This window comes from Canis lupus, chromosome X (assembly GCF_011100685.1).
Source record: "Canis lupus familiaris isolate Mischka breed German Shepherd chromosome X, alternate assembly UU_Cfam_GSD_1.0, whole genome shotgun sequence".
NCBI lineage: Eukaryota > Metazoa > Chordata > Mammalia > Carnivora > Canidae > Canis > Canis lupus.
The window spans coordinates 41,967,480-41,987,560 of record NC_049260.1 but is presented as its reverse complement, the minus strand read 5'-3'; the positions used below and the strand labels follow the sequence as shown (position 1 = coordinate 41,987,560).

The window sequence follows — 20,081 nt, the reverse complement described above, 5'->3', positions numbered from 1 at the left end:
CCTACGGTTCGGTTTTTTGGGCAGTTCACTTCCGGATTCGCTCGCATGTAACAGAGACAATCTATTCTGGCGAGAGAAGTGGGCGGGGAAAAGAAGCTGCTGTGCGGTGACGTCAGTCTCCACGCCCCGCCCCACTCGCCTCGCGCATCTGCTTAGCAGGTGATGTCATGTATTTCAAACCGCCTGTAGGCCTCGCTTCAAGTCGGCTGAATGGAAAAATAATCCTTTTTCCAGAATCTTTTTAAAATAGTTTACACCATGTGAAAATTCATGGAGCTGTTCATTTGTGACTTATGCAGTTTTTATCTGCATATTTCAATAAATAACTTACCAAAAAAGCTGTTTTTACACTCTCTGGAGGTCCTAGCTTTTTAAGTTTGCCTTCATTTTATTTAATCCTCGCAACACGTTGAAGTCAGTCCTGTTATTAAACAGTGTGTGTCCACTAATATCTGCTGAATGAACATATTTTAGACTCCTCAAATCAAAATACATGAAGGCATTCTTTTCACTTCATTGCACATCCATCTGGTTTGGACAAAATACAGACTGCCCTTACCAGTGTAATTTCTAACAAAGAAGTCCTGTAAGATGCCTGGACTTGTTATTGTTGCAGTGTTGTATGAATGCTACTCTTAACTTTTTAGAAAAGTCTGCAATTCTATTGTGGTATCTTTTTAAAAAAAGATTTTATTTATTTATTTGAGAGAGAGAGAGAGAGAGAGAAAACGAAGGGAGTGGAGGGGCAGAGGGAGAGGGAGAAGCAGACTCTCCAGTGAGCAAGGAGCCCCATGTGGGGCTTGATTCCAGGACGCAGGGATTAGGACCTGAGCTGAAGGTAGACACTTAACCCACTGAACCACCCAGGCGCCCCTATTTTGGTATCTTCTTTTTTTTTCCTAAAGACTTTGTTCATGAGAGGAACAGAGAGTGGCAGAGACACAGGCAGAGGGAGAAGCAGGCTCCATGCAGGGAGCCTGATGTGGGATTCGATCCCAGGACCCCAGGATCACGCCCTGAGCCAAAGGCAGATGCTCAACTGCTGAGCCACCCAGCCATCCCTATTTTGCTATCTTCTTAAATAAATAGTTTCCTTGGTTTTAATATTAGATAGTTGTCAATTTCCTAGAAGGTATAAATAATGGAGTTTTTTTTTTTTTTTGAAAACCAAAGAAAGGTTTTTGGCACATATCTTTTGACCCATGCGCTTGAGTAAAAATCTTTACTTCTTATGGCTCTGCTGGATTTTCTGAAATAAGGAATTTGAGAATGTGCTTCTCATTAAAATTATCATAGGGTGGGATGAGTAAAACAGTAGTCTGGATTCTGGAGTTCAATCCTGATGGCATTGGAGCAGAGGTTTTGTTTATTTTTAAAAAATATTTTATTTATTCGTGAGAGATACACAGAGAGGCAGAGACACAGGCAGAGGGAGAAGCAGGCTCCCCGAAAGGAACCCAACACGGGACTTAATCCCAGACCCCAGAATCACAACCTGAGCCGAAGGCAGATGCTCAACCGCTGAGCCACCCAGGCGTCCCAAGAGCACAGGTTTTATTTTATTTATTTTTATTTTATTTATTTTATTTTATTTTATTTTATTTATTTTATTTTATGAGCACAGGTTTTAAATGGGGGTATGATGTGGTCAGATGCCTGTCTTGGTTGTGGAGAGAGCCTTGGATGGAAAGATACTACTGGAAGCAAGGAGATAAAAAAAAGAGGTCCTTTTCATAGTCCTGGGAAAACTTTCTCTTTCATTTATTTATTCTTCCATTCAACAAATACAAAGTGTATGCCAGATAGTCTACATATATTAATTCATTGAATCTGCATAAAAACCCAATGAGGTAGGTACTATTATTAGAATTTTACAGATGAGGGATGCCTGGGTGGTTCAGCAGTTTAGTGCCTGCCTTCCGCCCAGGGTGTGATCCTGGGGCACAGGATCAAGTCCCACATCGGGCTCTCTGCATGGAGCCTGCTTCTCTCTCTGCCTGTGTCTCTGCCCCTCTGTCTCTGTGTCTCTCATGAATGAATAAATAAGATCTTAAAAAAAATAAAAGAAAAGAATTTTACAGAGGAGAGCACTGAAGGTCAGGGAGAAACATGCTCAAGGTCAAAGGGATAGTAAGTGGCATGGAGAGTAAGTGTAATGGACAGAAGATGGGCTGTGCCTGGCTTTGGCTTGAACAGTGAAGCATTTCTCAAAAGCTATACTGCAGGCAGTCTACAGGTATCTACAGTGTTTTCATTCTTTGTCATCTCCTCAAAATTCCTCAAGTGCCCATTTGTCTTATGACTCAAGGTCTATGAGGTTAATGACAGAGACAGACTTTGGGAAGAGTGATGGGGTGGGTCTATAGAGAGAGAGTTATCTATTGGGTAAATGATGGGAATCTGTGGCTACATGATAGGAGGTCAGTGGGATGACAGGATGTAGGTGAGCAATGGGAACAATGGAAGAGCTATGGGATAATTGGGGACCTGTGGGGTATGAGGTAATAAATTCTGCAAGGTGAGTTATGGGGGTCTATAGGTTAGGTAATGACAGCCTATGAGGTCAATGATGGGGGATTTGTGGGAAGAGTGGGAGGGTCTGTGTGATACATGATGTGGGGGTCTATGGGGTGAGTCAGGGGGTTGTAGGGTATGTGACTGGGGTATGTGAAGTGAGTGATCAGTCTTGTGTGAGTTTTGTGGGGTCTCTGAGGTGAGTGATGGTGGAGTTTTGGAATGAGTAATGGGGAAGTCTGAGGTGAGTGAGGAAAGATCTGTGGAGTTCTTGATGGGGTATCTGTGGGGTGCCTGATCAGGACACGAGAGGCTGAATAAATTGAAAAACTTAGATTTGGAAAGTTCTCAGCCTGCCCATATTGCAAAAAATGAAAGTGTGTTCTGGAGAGAACACCAAGTGGATCATCACTTCTTAAAAGAGATAATGGGTGTCTCATGGATCTAATTGGTCATCACGGGAATCTACGGGGTCAGTGATAGGGGGTTTGTGATGTTATAGATTGGAGGTCTAAGTAATGGTAATGGGGGTGGTCTATGGCTGAGAGAATGGTGGTCTGTGAAATGAGTGAGGGAAGGGCTTGTGAGGTCAGTCATAGGGCATCTCTGGGGTTAGTAATTACAAATTTGTCAGTGTTAGGGTCAAGATCTTTTATTTCCTGATTTTAAAAACTGCCACCATCATGGCCCTCCTAGGTTCTTCTGCACCTTTGTCCCAGTGGCTCCTGGCAGTAGCTCCACACAACTCCTTTCTTGCCCCTGCCTTTGGTCCTTCTGGTCCTTACCCATTAGCTTGAGTTTGACAGATCAATTTGCTTTGTTCCTCCGACCTGTGGGAGTATGGACTGGATTCTTCTTCCTGGTGGAGGGTTCCTCATCAGCCAATGTTCAAGCCCAGCTTACTACTGATTAGTTCTACTTGCTCTTGGCTTTTGTGCCTTTGGCATCCAGCACGCTCTGGGCATGAGCAAGCTGCTTTACAGAATCTAGCACGAGGATTCCAGGTAGCACCAGCCACAAGCCGTTCATGAAGACAAAGTAAAACCAGAAGTAGAGCGGGTGGCCCACCTCCCCATGCTGGAATCCGTCCCGGTGCTCTGTTAGGAAATAGAGCACATCCCCATAGATCTGACCTGTGGGAGGCAGAAGGGGAAGGAGAAACCCAGTGAGGAGGAAAAGCTATTCCAAGGCATTTTCTAAGTCATCATCATTGTTAAGGTCTCAGAGCCCAGGATTCTCAAATTTCAAGAGCTAAGAATTCTGAAATCACATAGCTGAAAATTTGAAGAATTAGAAAAGTGAGAATTCCAGAAATCAGAAGCCAAAAATTTCTGAACTCAGGAGAGGTCCTATCTCCAGAACTTAAGGAAACCCCAAATCCTTAATTCAAGACAGCTCAGGATTCCAGAACTAAAAGAAAGCTAGCAATTTAAGAACACAAAAGGACTGATTATCAGATTGAGCTCAGAATCCTAATCCTGGAGGATCCAGGGGCTCCCTGCCACCTCATATAACCTTCACAGGGAATGCTGTGATGAAGGAGGAGAAATGAACCCTTCCCACTTGAGAACACAGACTGAGATGGTCATGGCTTTCCAAAACCTTAGGAGGACATCTTTCAGCCTGACTCAGCCCCAGATAGGCACAATTGAGAGATGTACCCTGCAGGGATGCCCCTGTATATGTGGATTCCCTCATCAGGCCCTCCAGCACCCAGTGTGGGCCCTCTCCTCACCCACAGAGACCACAAGTTGTAAGATGAAGCGCAGGGGCTGCTGGCGGAGAAAGGCAATCACCACCCACAGGCTAAGTGGTCCCCAAAGGCAAGCTGTGATGGTCTCCATGCATATCGTAAAGTTGTCACTCCTGTGGGAGAAAGGATTGGGGGACACTGGCATCACTGTGCTCTACCCACAGGGCACCCCATTAGTGTTCCCTGACTCACAACCACCCTAAATCAGTGCAGGTCTTCCTTGATGGAGGCAAACACTTACAGGATGTATCGGCTGTCTCCCTTGGCATACTCTTTCCCTGAAAAAGATAAGAGACATACATGAGGAATAAAGGTAAGAAAAGGAACTCAGACTTGTGAGAGCTGAGGGCCCATGTAAGGTGGGCTTTATAACCTCTCCATGCCTCAGTGTCCTCATCTGTGAAATGGGGTAGCTGTCTGGATTCTAAGGTGGACAGATGTACTCAAGATAATGTGTACAAACCTCACAGAACAATAAGTAATGCTATGATTGTCTGGTGTTCAATAAATGTGGAATAAAAGAAGGGAAGTGTAGGTGATGGGGTGTGTGAAGTAGCCAATGAGTGAGTGAGTCAGTGAGTATAAGAGAGAGCACGCACAAGCAAGTGAGTGAGCAAGCACAAAGGTGAACAGATGAGTGAATGAAAGAATGAGCAGAGAATTAATAAAAAGACCACCCAATATAAAAATAGGCAAGAGACAAGAATGGGTTCTTCACAAAAAAGGATTCCCAAATGGTCAATAAACATGAAACATGCTCAAAACTTTGATTAGTCATTAAGAAAAAGCAAATTAAGGGGAGCCTGGGTGGCTCAGTTGGTTGAGTGTCTGCCTTCAGCTCAGGTCATGATTCCAGGGTCCCAGGATGAAGCCCTGCATTGGGCTCCCTGCTCAGCTGGAGTCTGTTTCTCCCTCTCCTCCTCCCCCGCTTATGCTTGCTCTCTCTCTCTCAAATAAATAAATAAAAATCTTAAAAAAAAGAAAAAGCAAAATGAAACCATAACGAGATATCACTCGCATCCACTAGGACTAAAACTGAGAAAACACCTGACCATACCAAGTGTCCGCAAGGATGTGAAGGAACTAGAACTCCCACATGCTGTTGTTGGGAGAATAACACGGTGCCGCCAATTTTAAAAATAGTTTGGCAGTTTTTCATAAAGTTAGACACACATCTACCATTATTCTCTTCCATATTTACCCAAGAGAAATGAAAGCAGGTCTCCACACAGACTTGTGTTAGATCAAGGTGTTATATAAGAATGGCAGTTTTACTCATGAGGCCAAAAGGGAATAAATTTGCAATAGCAAAAGACTGGTGGGAAATACTCATAAATACTGGACAAGTCAAATAATTCTGTAACATCTATGCTTTGAAAGCCTTTTGTGAGCTGATGAGGCATGACCTCATTTTAAAAAAGCAAAATTCAGAAGTGTATATACCATATTACCATATGTTTATACAGCAGGGGGAAAAACGATGATGAGGATGATGATAAACAGTTATTGCATCTACTGTCTGCCAACACTGTTCTGAAAGTCTTTCTTTTTAAGATTTATTTATTTATTTATTTATTTATTTGAAGGAGAGAGAAAGAGAGCAAGCACGTTGTGCATCAGGAATCTCAAGCGGACTCTGTGTTGAGCTCAGAGCCTGATGCAGGGCTTGATCTCCTGTGACCCCAAGATCTCGACCTGAGCCGAAACCAAGAGTCAGACACTTAACCAACTGTGCCACCCAGACACCCCTGCCAACACTGTTCTAAGTGACTTACATATATTTGGGTATTACTGTTATCCCTCTTTTACAATAGCAAACTGAGGCTTATCTGTATAATTTTTGTGTAAATAAACCCTGGAAGAAAACATACACAATTATTAACATTGATTAATAACTACAGAAACTTGGTGGACAGAAGGTAGATTTTCACTGCACATCTCTTTAAATGGTTTGTTTTTTTGACCCATGTGAATATACATCCAACAAAAAAGTTAAATAAATTTGTAAAATAAATTAATGTTAGAGTTGGTGGGTGGATGAATATCTAAGCCAATCCCTGTCCAGAAAAACCCCTCCCACAGCACATCAAAGAACTCAGGACTCACAGAGTTGGGACAAGAAAGCTTGGTCTCCAAGAAGATCTTCGTGATAAAGGCTGAACCAGCCCTCAATCACCATGTGAATGAACCCACACACTGCAAACCAGCACAGGGACAATCGCCGCCACGTCCCCAGGGGGATGACCGCAGCACGACCTGACAACAGCCATGTGGTCACAACCAAGACCCCAGAGACAGAGAAGAGGCCGGCCAGGAGATGCCACGTGGGGCAGTCGTTAGGCACAAAGTTGTCCAGCCTCAAGTGCCGAGGCCAATATGGGTGCAAGGGGCTGGCATTGGTGGTCATGTCTTTGTAGGCTGATGGCTGTGTGTGGATAAGCAGAAAGGAGAAAAAAAAAATAGAGAACTTGAACAAATATAGAAAGCACACAATGAGATCATAAAATCAAATCCAAATAGTTTATTATCGCAATAAATGTAAATGGACTAAAATTATCAGTGAATACACTGTATTAAAAATAGTCCAATTATATGCAGTTTTAAAATCATCACCATAAGGCTGTTTCAGTCCTCTAGGAGTCCTGTGATATGGAAGACACAGGAACCAGGCCACATTCTAGCCCTCGGGGGTCATAGTTTGCTGGAGAATATAAAGGTACCAGGCCTGGTCCCTGCCCTCATTGGTCATACCCTGATAGAGGGGACAAAGGAGCCTGGCGTGGTCCCCGCCCTCCGGGGTCACAGTCGGCTGGGGGAGACACAGAGATCAGGCTGGGCTACACTGCAGGGGTCAGGGTTTAGCATCTTTCAACAGAAATCTATCCCCTCCCCATAGTCCTGGAAACTGCAGGACAGAAGAGAGAAAACTAATCAGAATTACAACCCCCGAGTTCAGTGTATGGAGAGCCAGACCCTTCCTGAAATCGCCCGTAAGGCCACCAACCTGCGAGGAAGAGGGAAGCGGAAGGCAGGGGTCCCGTGCATAGGTCTAAACAGGAAAACGAGGGTCAAACACAGAGACCACCAATTAGGACTAGAAGCCTCTAGGCTAGCTGTCCAATGAGAAGGCAGATCTTCTGTCGTCTGGGCAACCGCGCGGTTGGCGGGGGTGGAGGGGTGTCTCACGCAGGCGCGTTCGGTGGGCGGTGGGAGACTGGGAGTGTGGGAGTGTGTGGGGCGCGCCCGCGTTTGGGGGGCGGCGGGAAGGGTCTCGCACAGGCGCCGAGGGCCGGCTGTTTAGCAGTAGCGAGCTAGGGGACGGAGTGGTAGGCTGAGCGGAGGACACTCACCCGGCGGCGCGGTCGCGGCAGCCTCTCTCACACACTCCCGGATCTAAGTTAGCTTGCTGGCTGCGTAAAATCCCTCGTCCCGACTCACCCCCTCACAGGTTCCTCACCTTACGGAGCTGGCCAATGGAGGGGCTGAGAAGGCGGCCAGTGCCGTTCCTAACCAATAGGAGCTCCCTGTGTGCCGCCGGCCCCACCCCCGTGCGTGGTGCCATTTTCGCTGTTGGTTGAAGCCCAGTCAGGAGCTGCAGGAAGGGTGGGACCCGCCGAGGTTGGTGGGCGTTTTCGGGCTGAGCCGGGTCTGCTGCGAGTCGTGGCTTTGATTTCCCCTATCCCATTGTCAGTCTTATCGGAAACCGGGTGTTTATCCTCCTCATCTACTGTTGAGTCAGCATTGCTTTGGGTTCGCTCACCTTTGCCCTCGTTTTTTAGGCAGAGCAATCAATGAGTTCCTGGACCGGTCTTCAATCCTAATGCCCGAACCAGCAAAAAAAAACTTAATACGACAGGCAGAGCACATCTTGTACACTGCCTCTCTCCTCTCCCTCGGCGCTCAGAGCTTCTCAGCGGCCATCTCCACCTCTCCCGACTTATAAAGTCAGAAGAACTTGTCAAAACCCAGGCTCCTCAGCCTTGCTGGCCATTTGTCATTGAGACCCCCCGGTCTGCCTTTGCCAACTCTGAAGAGGCAATCCCGACTCCCTAACTCTTAAGCCAGCAGGCACCCCAGGCCGGGCAATCAATCAGAACCCAGACCTATCCTAACAAACAGGAACCCACAAGCTTCAGTCCTAAGGACCAATAAGCATGAACTCTTCATCTGTCTTGCTTTCTCCCTCCCCGTCCTAGTCAGAATAACCAATCAGTTTTTCAGCCAGTAACTATCAGCTTCCCAGCGCCCCATCCAATTATCTAGTCTGTCCTAGCTCCACTGAAATCAAGCTGTGCAGTCCTCAGGCTCATCATCCAAAACTGAGCAATAACAAATTAACCAGGAAGTGATCACAACCTGCTCCCTCTTAATGATTTCCAATTTCTAAACCTTTATCCATACTGTGCCCATTCCTCAGTCGATCCTATTCCCCACTGAGCAGTGAAGAAAGAGCCTTTTGTATCTTTCCTACTTTTATTTGACAATAACAAACTGTATATAAAAAGGGAGAAGGAAGGCGGGGAGGCCCTGGATCTACCCCTCTCTGCTTCCCCAAGCATCCTCCATCTCTAGGCCCCAGCAGGGACCACCCCCTTCCCGCCTTGTGGTGTAGTGGGGATCGACAGGCATGGAAATTGTGTGTGTGTGTGTGTGTGTGTGTGTGTAGGGGTGTCAGGGGGATCAAGGATGGAGAGGGGTCAAGACTTAGAGATAGGGCCTTCCCTCATCTCCCATCAGGGCTGGCACCCTGAGGAGGAATCTTGAGGAAGCTATGTGGGTCCACAGGGGTGCCTCAGCCTATGAGACGATAGAAGATCCAACATCCAAAAGTGACCCAGTGACTGGCCCAGCTGAGCTCTGACCACTTGTGGACAGTGTATGCCATGCCGTAGCCCTGTGGGAGAGAAAGAGGTGACAGTCCCACTTGGCAAGAACAAAAAAAGGCCTCAGGAAAACCCATCCTTTGCTCAAGGACAGTTCTGTGACTCCATGGTCACCCTAGGTGAGGCTCCAGAGAAGAGACTGGGTACGTATGAAAGATAAGCAGATTTAGGTGGGGTTTTTTTTCTTTCATGTTTTCTTTTTCTTTCAAAATTATTTTAAAAACAAAACAAGGCAATTCCACTCTCTGACCAGTATTCTCCCTAATACAGAAGGAGCTTCTAGGAATTGATTTTTCAAAAAGAATAAAAAAAACTGGCAAAGGAGGGGAGTATGCCATTTTCACTGAGTATAAAACCCCAGTGGCTCTTAAACATATGAAAAGATACTTAGCCTCATTCCTAATTTTCTTCCTCTCAACCCGGCAAACATATCCAGGAAATCTGAGAGGCACTCTGTCGGTAGGGCGACAGGTATGGTCACACATTGCTGGAGGGAGGCAAAAAGGTAACTTCTCCATTGTAACTATCAAGGATAGATCCTATAGTTTTGACTGCACCTGTGTGAATCCACAATGGGTACAAGGGTATTGTTACTTGCTGCAGCACCACTTGCAATAGGAAAGGGCTGGAAATCATCTGGGTGTTCAGTGACAAGGGACAAACTACACTGTGTGATGTTGTCATATCCTCGCAATGGAAACAAATGAATGAGGACATGCCACATACTTATGTGGAAGATTTTCAAGAATTATTATGTGAAAAAAGTGACATGCAGAACAGTACCATTCATGAGTCACCTTAGGATAAAAACTGGGGTGGGGAAGGGAATTAAAATATATATTTATATTTGTTTATTGAGCTTACACTTTAAAAGGATATTTTAATAAGATGAATAAAAGTAGTTACCTGTAAGAGGGCAGGAAGTAGACAGTAGGAGCAAGACTTTTCCCTGAAAATCTTGGATACTGTTTTGTTTTTGAACTTTGTGATATGTGCATTAACTATTTTTAAATGTCTTAATAAAAATAAAACCCAGATTTTGCACACTCAACCTGAGTGAAGATTAAAAATTGTTTTTAATGACAAACTATGAAATAAAAGTTTTATTTTCAATTAAAAATAAAAAATTCAACTAAAAGAGAAGCAAAACCTGGATCCTGCAGGAGCCAGAGGAAGAAACAGTATTTTTAAAATTGTCTTTCCTTTAGAAAGGAGGAAAATCTAGAATATGCATACTCCACATGAATAAAAATAGTATATAGATTTTAATGTACATTTTTAAAGCAGAATCCAGAGTTTGCACACTTGACCTGAGTAAAAATACTTCTTTAATTAAAGGAGAAAGAAACTTTGTGAATTCTACCTAAATAAATATATGGTGAAAGAATTAATTTTTTTTTAAAGTAAAACCTGGGGCCCTTTGGGTGGCTCAATCGGTTAAGAGGCTGCCTTCACCTCAGGTCATGATTCTGGGGTCCTGGGATGGAGCCCCAAGTGGAGCCCAGAGTGGAGTCGGGTTCCTTGCTTGGCAGGGAGCCGGCTTCTCCCTCACCCACTGCCCCTCCCCCTACTCATGTTCTCTCTCTCTCTCTCTCTCAAATAAATAAAATATTTTGAAAAGTTAAAACCTGGATTTTTCACTCCATCTCTATAACATAAATTTTATAAGTAAAAATAAAAACCATAGTTTGCACATTTCACTCTAATAAAAGCCCTAACAGGACAAATCAACCAGAAGGGCCATGGGAAAGAAGGACCAAGGAACACTAGCTTCACAAGCTAGACACGTGACACGAGATCCTCAATGCCTCGGCCTCTTCACCTTTGTTCTCATGGTTCCCATGAGCAGGAAGCACATCCCTAAGTAACCTCCAGCCCAGGGTCCCACCTCACCTGCTCCTCTGTGGTGTCATCCACATCGACATCAAACAGGGAGCCCAGGTAGGCCAGGTGGAAGATGGCCAGGGCCCCAAAGAGCAGGTTTAAGACTCGTACCCCCAGGCCCTGTGGGGGACAGATGGATATGCTTGGCAGCTGGATCTGCTCACTGTACCCCAGCCCCACCTGGGCAGGGGAGCCCAGGTAAATGCACAAGGCACAGTGGGTCCCAGGAATCAGGACATCCAGGGCACAGGGCACCCCCTGTGGTAGGAAAAATGGTTTGGATCTTCCCATGGGTGCTCAAGAGGTATTCAAGGATGAGGGTACTATTAGCGTGAGGGCATCTGCATCTGGGGTAGGGAGATGTGAATGTTCAGGCAGAGGAGGAAGAATGGAGTGGCTTGCATTGGGGGTTTATGGTGATAAACATCAGTTGCTGGGTGGGAGAGATTATCTGAGGTGGCCCAGGATTTCTCATTGCAGACAATGAAAAGAACAAATCCCCACCATGACCCAGAGAACCCACCACTCTCCCCTTCTTGCTTGGCTGTTAAAGCCATGCTGGTCTCCTTGTTCGACAAATATTCCAGGCTCTCTCCCATCTCAGAGCGTTTACACCGCTTGTTCTCTCCTTGCCTGGAACGCTTCTCTTCCCCATCTCCTTCAGTTAAAGAACTCAAAAGTCAATCTCCCTATTCAAAATTGAAACCACTCACCCCCCTCCATACTTCCTGCCCTTTCCCTTATGTCTTTTCTCCTTGGCATTAATCACAATCCAAAAAAACTATTATACTTTACTGACTCTTTACACATGTACGGTCTCATCTGTTAAAATGTTTGTCCCATAGGGACAAACTGTTTTGTTTACCACTGTGTCTCTGAGGCCTAGAGCAGTGCCTGATGCCAGCAGGTGCTCAATAAATGTTCACGGGGGGTGGGGTGGGGAACAAATGCCAGGTGTGTATACAGCAGGTGCTTGATAAATGTGAAAGAAATGGGTGCCAGTGAATAGAAGTGAGGTTCCGGGGATGGCTCAGGCACCAGAAGAGGAAGCTGGGCACCCCAAAGTAACATTTTTGAGGGGGAGTATTGGGCATAAGGTTGACCGGGCTGAACCCTCACCAAGCGATGCTGGTGCGAACAGTTCGGTGGGCATCGTTTCGACAAGACGCAGGCACTGAGGATCCGAGCCAGGCGCTTCCGGAGGACTAGGGCAGGGGCCAGGAGGTAAGGGGGTGGTCAGGTTAGCCTCAGGCGATAGTGGTTCTAGCCCTGCCCCTACCTTCCATCCCATCTGCTGGGTTGCGTTCTGCACTCACCATGTTCCACATAAGTGATAAATGCCAGGGACAGCAGCACCGCAGCCAAATGGAAGCTGAAGCCCTGGAAGGCCCAGGGGGCAAGGAGGTGAATAAGGAGGAGGCCCTGCCAACCCTGTCCAGCTCTCCCAACCCCACGTCCCGCTCTGCCCAGCTCACGTGCAGGAGGGCACTGGCTGCGTAGGTGACCAGCACGGCTGAGAAGGTCCCCAGGCGTAGAGCATTCTTGAAAACATCTGGAAGGGGGAGATGCAGGTCAAGAGTCTCTTGGCATCCCCTCTGCCCTTCCTGGGGGGCTATAGGGCAAAGCAAGGAACCCACAACCTGTTGGAGCCCCCCAGAACAAAAATCTTTATAATGGCCTCAAACTACACATGTCCAAAACTTACCTCCTGATCTTCCCACCCAACCTGCTCCTCCTATAGTGTCCTCAAGTTCAGCCAATGTCAACTCTACTCTTACAGTTCCTCAGGGACAAAATCTAGAATCACCCTTGCGCTGCCCTCCCTCCATCCCCACAAGCAAACTCTCGGCAAAGCCTGTCAGTTCCACCTTCAGAATTTATCCAGAATCTGACCTCTCTTCTCCACATCCACTGCCACCACTGCCATTGCTTGCTTGGACTACTGCAGGGGCCTCCTCACTGCTTCCACCACCCTTGTCTGCTTCCCATCTGCTCTCATAGCAGCCAGAAAGTCCTGTTACAACCCAAGCCAGGCCTTAGTCTTCCTGTGCTTAGATCCCTGCTATGGCTCCATTTCTCAGAGAAAAAGCCAAAATCCTCCCCATGGCCAGTGAAGCCTTATAGGAACAGGACCTTGTCAGCTCTCTGACCTCACCTCCTGCCACTGATCCCCTTGCTCACTCTGCTCCCACTGCACTGGTCTCCTCCCTATTCCTCAAATGTGCCAGGTGTGCTGCCTCAGGGCCTTTGTACTGGCTGTTCCCACCATCTGTTACACTCCTCCCCCACACATTGGCACTGCTTAATATTTCATCTTGTTCAGGTCTTTGTTCAAATGTCACCTCCTCTCTGGGACTTTCTCTGGTTAATTTATTTAAAATTGCAACACTCCCCCTGCCCTGGACTCCTGCCAACACTCCCAGATCATCTTTATCGGCTTCATTTCTTTTTTTAACCATAGCACCTGACACCACTTGAACTTTGTATTTTCTTTTCTCTTACTGTCTGCTCTCCCTACAAAAATGCCAGTTCCCCAGAGGCAGGCACTTCGGTTTTTGTTTTTGTTTTTTTCTGGTCACTGCAGTATCTCCAGTGCCTAGTACACAATAGGTTCTCAGTAAATGTTTGTTATATGAACGGGAAAGGGCCTGGATTGAAGACTCCCAACTCTCTTGGAATGATGGCTTGGGGACTCACAGTTATTTAGCCAATAAGACATGGGTAGGTTCCAGCTTGTGACAACTTCCACCATGGACCGGGGCAGCTCCACGTTCAGTGGCTTGGATACCGTCAGGTCCCTGTAGGCAAAAGAGACATGCAAATTCATTCGGGGTCTCACCCATCCATTGAACCTCCATACTTTTGTCTTGGCTGTTCCCTCCCCTGGGACTCCCTCCCCCCTCCCTGAAGCTCCTCTAGGCAGCACCCTGTGGGAGAGGGGGCCCCCCAGCCCTCCCCACCATTCCAGGTGATCCTTCTCCTCGGTGAAGCCAGCCCCTGCCAACGTGGCCGTGGCCTCGGACAGAAAGCCCACAAAATAGTTGCTGAAGTGGAAGGAGACAGCACTCTCGTAGGCTCGCAGCCACCTGGGGAGAAAGTAGTAGGGGAGAGAGGGATCATTTCTAGGCCACAGCATGACACCCACCTCATGTCAGCATCCCCAGCCCCACTCTGCAGACTCACCTTACCATGGTGCCCCTAGGGCCCCCGGGGGTCAGAAAGGCAGCAGAGGAGAAAGGAAAGAGAGTCAGAGAGGACCTGGAGGCCTGCCGGAGTTGTTTGTAGACAAGACAAGACAAGACAAGACAAACATGGCAGCAAAAGAGGTGTACTATGATAGTCACATGCATACATACACCGTCTGTTAGTTTCACATGCCTCAAACAGATGTGTGAGCTGCCTTGCAATGTGACACAGTCCTGGGGCACCTGGGTTGGCTCAGTCGGTTAAGCATCTGCCTTCGATTCAGGTCACAATCCCAGGGGTCTTGGGATCGAGTGCCCACATCAGCGGGGCTCCCTGCTCAGCAGGGAGACTGCTTCTCCTTCTCCCTCTACCCTCATCCTTCTTGTGCACGTGCACTGCCTCTCTCTCTCTCTCTCAAATAAATAAATAAAATCCTTTTTAAAAAAATGACATGGTCCTATAGCCTCACGTGGCCAGACATCCAGACCCAGCAGCCACACTGTCAGAGGCCTGAACTCAACGTGCTACACACTGACACAGCCTCGTGGCCAGACACAAACACCATCAGACTCCCAGCCTCATAGCTCTCCAGTCGGATTCAGTGACCATAAGACACACCAGAGTCCTTTATTTAGGCACAGATACCACCAAACCAAGTACCCTGCTACCCTCGAGACAGTCATCCTCTCAGTTGCACAATCAGACATGATGAAAAACAGCCAGCATCCAGGAAAATGTGTAAGTTCTGGAATCAGGCCTGGGAGTAATGCCTGGCTGTGGAGCTGGGTGACACTGGGCAAGCCATTCCACCCTTTGGGAGCCTCATTCAGCATCAGACATGATCAGTGGCCAGCAAGTGGGGCACTGGGTCATGAACTCAAACAGCTTGGATGAAATCCTAGTCATGCTAGAGGTGGATGGTCAGTCCCACTGACAGGCACAGACACCCATTTAGTCATGGCCCCTCAGCTAGACAACACCAGGCAGCCAGAGAAGGCGGACTCACAGGCGGAATTCATCATAGATAGGCACACAACAGACTATAGTTCGGACCCATTCCCAGGCAGTCTCAGATGACCCCACTTTATCTGATCCAGTGACAGGTACACATCCCATCACTGACAGTGGCACAGCTGGACAGCCAGAATACCAGTCCCACAAGAGAGTGAGTGGCTGACAGGCAAACAACCCATAGACACCCCTTGCCAGAGTCACAGTCAGGTCGGCATCACCCACCGATACATACTCGTCCCTCCCCACGGTAGTCACGTGACTTCCCCCCCAACAATGGAATGGGTGGATAGCCAGACTCAGTTTTGTGTTGGAGAGTCAGTCACACAGTCACAGAGCCGATCTTGGTCAAACGGTTTCTGTCTAGTCACGGGATAGAAGGTCAGACAGTCTCGGACTCCCAGAACAAACCGGCCACAGACTGCGCCCCCAGCCCCCAGTCAGCCCCACTTGCCCTTAGCACCTGCCCTCATTTACCTGGCTTTGCGTTTCTTGCTGTAGTAACAGAAGACAGATAGAAGAATTAAGAGACCGGCTCAGAGCTGGGGTGACCCCAGGTCCCTACCCAACCCCCGCACCGTTGGGTAAAGGCCTTGAAGGCTGTGCTCACTTGCGAAGGAGGCGGTCACCGTCGAGGGGGATGAAGTATGGGAAGAGGTAGGGGCCCACACAGGTGGACAGCACAAGGCACAGCAGGGCCAGCGCCAGGCTCCGGGCCACCTTCTGCAGCCAGCGGCGGCTCTGTGGGGATCAAGGCTCCATGAACACTGCCCCGTGGTGGCTCCCGCAGTCCCTGCCCACCTGTCCACCCAGGACCTCACCAGTGGGCGGCCTTGGACAGCCTGCAGGTAGCTGTGGAAGGATATCCAGGGCCCAAAGACGATGGTGCCCACGAAGTAGAGGTAGCCCATGAACTCCATGGGCGAGGGCACCGCACCCACCTCGCCCCGGTCCAGGTCGAAGCCCAGAGACACCGCCTTCATGGCCACGATCATCTGGGCCCCTATGTGTGGGGCCCACAGTCAAGTGGACAGGCGAAGAGCAGGTCCGCGTGGGGGGGGGGTGGGGCGCACCAGGGGAGAGCAGGGAGGAAAAGAGGAGTACAAGGGTGGATGGGTGGGCCCAGTGTCAGACAGGCAGGTGAGCAGGTGGGCCCGGGACAAGCAGATGCCTTTACTCAAGTGCCAGGAGAAAGGACAGACAGACGGGAGGGGGAAGGCATGGGAGAGAGAGACATGGATATAAGGGGAATCGGAGGCCTGCACATCCACCAGGGTGGGCAGATGTGGGAGAAAAGTGGGGAAGGAAAGACAGGGTTGGGGCATTAGGAGCTGTGGAGCAGGACAGGAGGACTGGGGCAGGTGAGAGGGCCAGGGCTGCCTACCTCTCATCTTGTGCCATGTCACGGTATCCACCATGTGCATCTCACTAAGGAAAAAAAAAAAGGTGGTCTTGGCTTCATGACTCCCATGGTCTCAGGACCACGGAGCAGGGAAACCAAGGTGCGGAGATGGTTCTATCCCCCTCCCTAACCTTTCCTGCACAATCTCCTGGAGGAATAATTCTCCAGGACTCCCTCCTCCAGGGGGAGCCCAAGCCCAGCCTGTCCCGCGCAGCCTCCAGAAAGAACAAGTCTCCCAGACTCCTGCCCCCCTCCACCTCCAGGAATACCCTATGCCCTCCCTGTCCTGGACAGCCTCGCCAGCTGTAGCCTGGGGTCCCGCTGGCCCTTTTGCTGAGGGCGCGGGGATGACGACTCACACCCATACCCCATGAGCAGGTAGATGAGGATGGTGACGGAGAGGAAGACGCCTCGATGGGAGGAATGTCGGCAGAGGAACAGCACGAGGTAGCACAGGAGGCTGAGCAGCACGACCCAAACCATGTGCAGCTGGAAGAAGTGGTAGAGGCTAAAGAATCCACCTGCCACGGTGCTCGCATGCTTCAGGTAGGACGGCAACCCTTCCGGTGACAGAGAGAGAGAGAGAGAGAGAGAGAGAACAAGAAAGGGAAGTTGGGTGGGCTGGTAGGGAGCAAGGGCATCTCTGCAGAGGGCACAACATGGACAAAGGCCTAGAGGCTGGAATGTGGTGAGACTGCAGGGGGCCCGAAGTGGGGCTTGGGGAGCCGGAGGGGTGGCAGGGCCCGGGTTTAAGAAGAAAGGTCTATAAAGGACATTTTGGGAACCGTGGGGGAAATCTGAATATCTACTTATGTTAGATAATTATTCCTGGACCCAGAGTAAATTTCTTGAGGGGTGATGGTTGAGGGTGTGCTTGTTGGGGGGGGATGTCCTTGTTCTTTGGGGGCACACACTGAAAGATTTGGGGTGAAGTGTCAACACATTCTTCACACGATTCAGGAAGATGATAGGTAGATAGAAAGATAGAGCTAACATGTCATGATGTTGACAGTTGGAGAATCTGGTAGTGCATATATGGGTGCTCGTAACATGATTCAGCTTAACTTTTCAGTAACTTTGAAATATTTCAAAATGATGAACCTGGGGGGAAAAAAACCATCCACTTAAAATAAAAGAAAATAGGGAGGGGGGTGCCTAGCTGGCTCTGTGGGTGGAGCATGCAACTCGTGATCTCGGGTCATGAGTTCGAACTCCATATTGCGTGTACAGATGACAAAAAAAATTAACTTTAAAAAAGAGAAAAGAAAAGAAAGTAGAGAACCTTTGAATCCCAGATTTCCAAAATTCTCAGCCTCCTATGGGAACCTTTGGAACTTGGAATCTTGTCATTTGGATATAGGCTTGCCACGATTGTGGAAACATTCCAGAGTCCTACAATCCAGAAATCTCATTATGCCCTGCTTCTGGAAATCCATAATGCCAGCTTTTTGGAAGCCTAGAATGTGTGGATTTCAATTTGTCAGAATGCCCAAGCCCTGTAACATGGTACTTTGGGATTCCATAGCCCTGGGACATTAGCATCCCCAAATCTTGTAACCTTGGGATGTAGACATTTTAGGATCCCAAGATCCAAGAACCTCAGCTTTCTAGAATCTCAGAACCCAGGCATACTGAAAGATGTGGCTTGCCATGGCAGGCTGTATCTTGATGTGGTGTGGGGCATGGGGTGGCTGGGCATAGTAGAATGTGGTATAGTGGAATGGCACTGGGGCTGCTGGGATGTGGTGGGCTAGATATGTTGGAGTCTGGCTTGGCATGGCAAGATGCAGCAGGATAAAATGTTGGCTTAGGATGGATGAATGTGGTACGTATGATATGGCCTGGTGTGGGGGCATACAGTGTGGCAAGCACTTACCAAGCCTCCAGAGGAGGCGGCATGCGAGGCAGATGGCAAGGAGCAGCCAGATCTGGTCAAGGCCCTGCTGGGCAGTAGGCAGGAGACAGCCCTGTAGCAGTTGCTGGAAGAATTCCTGGCGGCTGAAGGTGGCCATTGCGGACCCCCACGGATGGATGGACAGATGGATAGACCTGTCAAAGTGGGGACACAGAGGGAGCCAGGAAGTCCATGGGGCAGAACCAGCTCAAAGGATGGACTTGAACACTCATCTTTCAGTTTGGGGCTGTCCCTGTGGAGATACGGTACTAGGGGACTGAAGGAGGGTGTGAATGTCAGGTACATCAGACTGAGCCACGAACTGTGTGTATGGATGGGTGTCCTGGGTGCACACACACAGCCCATGACCTGTGGTGGTGAAGGAAGGACCTGTGTCTCTTGTATGCTGTGAACAGTCCGGGTCCGATGTAATTGAATGGTGTACATTCTAGGCCCACATATCAAATGGGGGGGGGCGCTCCGTGGTTTCCAAGGTAGAGTCACTCTGTGTGGAAGGCAAAGAGGGAGATCCTGTGACACTCGGGGGCCGTGTGCATCTCTTCTTCTACAGATGTGGGGGGTGTCCTGTATCCCCTGAGCGCCCCATCTCACCCCCACCTGGCCTCTTGCGGGCGCCAACAAAGCTCTGCCCAGGCCCGGGAGCTGCAGGAAGGTGAAGTTGGCAGTAGGGGATGAAGCAATTGGAGCAGTGGGAAAGGTGATGGAGAGGGGGCCCCAGGACACGCGCTGCAGACCCGCGCGGGGAGGCCGGCTCGGGATGGGAGCGGGGCAGCCGCACGCGCACTGCCGGCGACTTACCTGGCAGGAAGGAAGCCGCGGTCCTGGGGGCCGGGGACGCACTGCCGCCGCCACCGTCGCCGCCTCCTCCGGGCAGCCTCCCCCGCAGGCCGCAAGGCCGGGACCAGCTGCGGCTCCCTGGGCGGCGCGGAGAGCGGGCCCTTTAAATCCCGGGGAGGCCCGGCCGGCCAGCTCGGCCAATGAGAGGGCAGGAGAGGGGCGGGGACGGAGGAGGAGGGGAGCCAGAGGATAGAGGGAAGGAGGAGCGGGAGGTTGAGAGCAGCCGGGCGCGGGAGGACGTCGGCGCGCGGAACGTTTGCGCCGGCACCTATCCGGCCTCTTGGGGCTGTCGCAGCCCCTTGAGGGTTCGCGCCGCGAGGTCTCCTGGCCGTCCGGGAAGAAACTTTCAAATCGTCAAATTCATAATCCGTGGAAGCTGAGATGGGAAAGATGGGGAGAGAGAAGGAAAGCCCACTCCCGGCCAAACTGCCCACCCGCGCAGGTCTTCTGGCCACTTTTGTCACCCCCCCCCCCCCCCCCCCCGCTTGGTTTCACAGATGGGAAAATAAATCGAGATCTCTCCTTCCCCATCCGGTGAGGGAATTAAAGGAATCTCCAAGGCTGCCCACCCCCCAGAGACGGGCCAGAAGCATAATTACTGTGTCACCTAGGAGTGGGAATTAGGTGCCTGGGCTTCCCCTAGGGATTCCTCGTGAGCACTTGGCTTGTCGTTGAGAACTGATATGCTTGCATTAC

General features: G+C 49.3%; 2 protein-coding genes across 7 annotated transcripts; both read right to left on the bottom strand.

Moving 5' to 3' along the window:
- Positions 1–3,150: 3,150 nt before the first annotated feature.
- Positions 3,151–7,766, bottom strand: EBP (EBP cholestenol delta-isomerase). Of its 2 annotated transcripts, XM_038587355.1 has the most exons (6): positions 7,618–7,728; positions 7,272–7,316; positions 6,374–6,692; positions 4,509–4,545; positions 4,250–4,380; positions 3,151–3,647 (listed from the first exon to the last, which is right to left on the bottom strand). In XM_038587355.1, the coding sequence occupies exons 3-6, from the start codon at positions 6,672–6,674 to the stop codon at positions 3,430–3,432; spliced, it is 687 nt and encodes a 228-aa protein (XP_038443283.1). In that variant the 5' UTR covers positions 6,675–6,692; positions 7,272–7,316; positions 7,618–7,728; the 3' UTR covers positions 3,151–3,429. The 2 variants fall into 2 exon arrangements, with proteins under 2 accessions (XP_038443283.1, XP_038443282.1); XM_038587354.1 differs by lacking the exon at positions 7,272–7,316 and having other exon boundaries at positions 7,618–7,766.
- Positions 7,767–8,721: 955 nt separating this feature from the next.
- On the bottom strand, positions 8,722–19,500 carry PORCN (porcupine O-acyltransferase). Of its 5 annotated transcripts, XM_038587350.1 has the most exons (16): positions 19,347–19,498; positions 18,918–19,032; positions 18,510–18,682; positions 17,001–17,193; positions 16,616–16,659; positions 16,053–16,234; positions 15,842–15,972; positions 15,709–15,726; positions 14,218–14,232; positions 13,995–14,120; positions 13,732–13,832; positions 12,510–12,586; positions 12,351–12,414; positions 12,154–12,239; positions 11,044–11,154; positions 8,722–9,161 (listed from the first exon to the last, which is right to left on the bottom strand). In XM_038587350.1, exons 3-16 carry the CDS (start codon positions 18,643–18,645, stop codon positions 9,060–9,062), a joined length of 1,386 nt encoding a protein of 461 aa, XP_038443278.1. In that variant the 5' UTR covers positions 18,646–18,682; positions 18,918–19,032; positions 19,347–19,498; the 3' UTR covers positions 8,722–9,059. The 5 variants fall into 5 exon arrangements, with proteins under 5 accessions (XP_038443278.1, XP_038443277.1, XP_038443281.1 ...); XM_038587349.1 differs by lacking the exon at positions 18,918–19,032 and having other exon boundaries at positions 19,347–19,500; XM_038587353.1 differs by lacking the exons at positions 11,044–11,154; positions 18,918–19,032 and having other exon boundaries at positions 19,347–19,500.
- Positions 19,501–20,081: the final 581 nt, after the last annotated feature.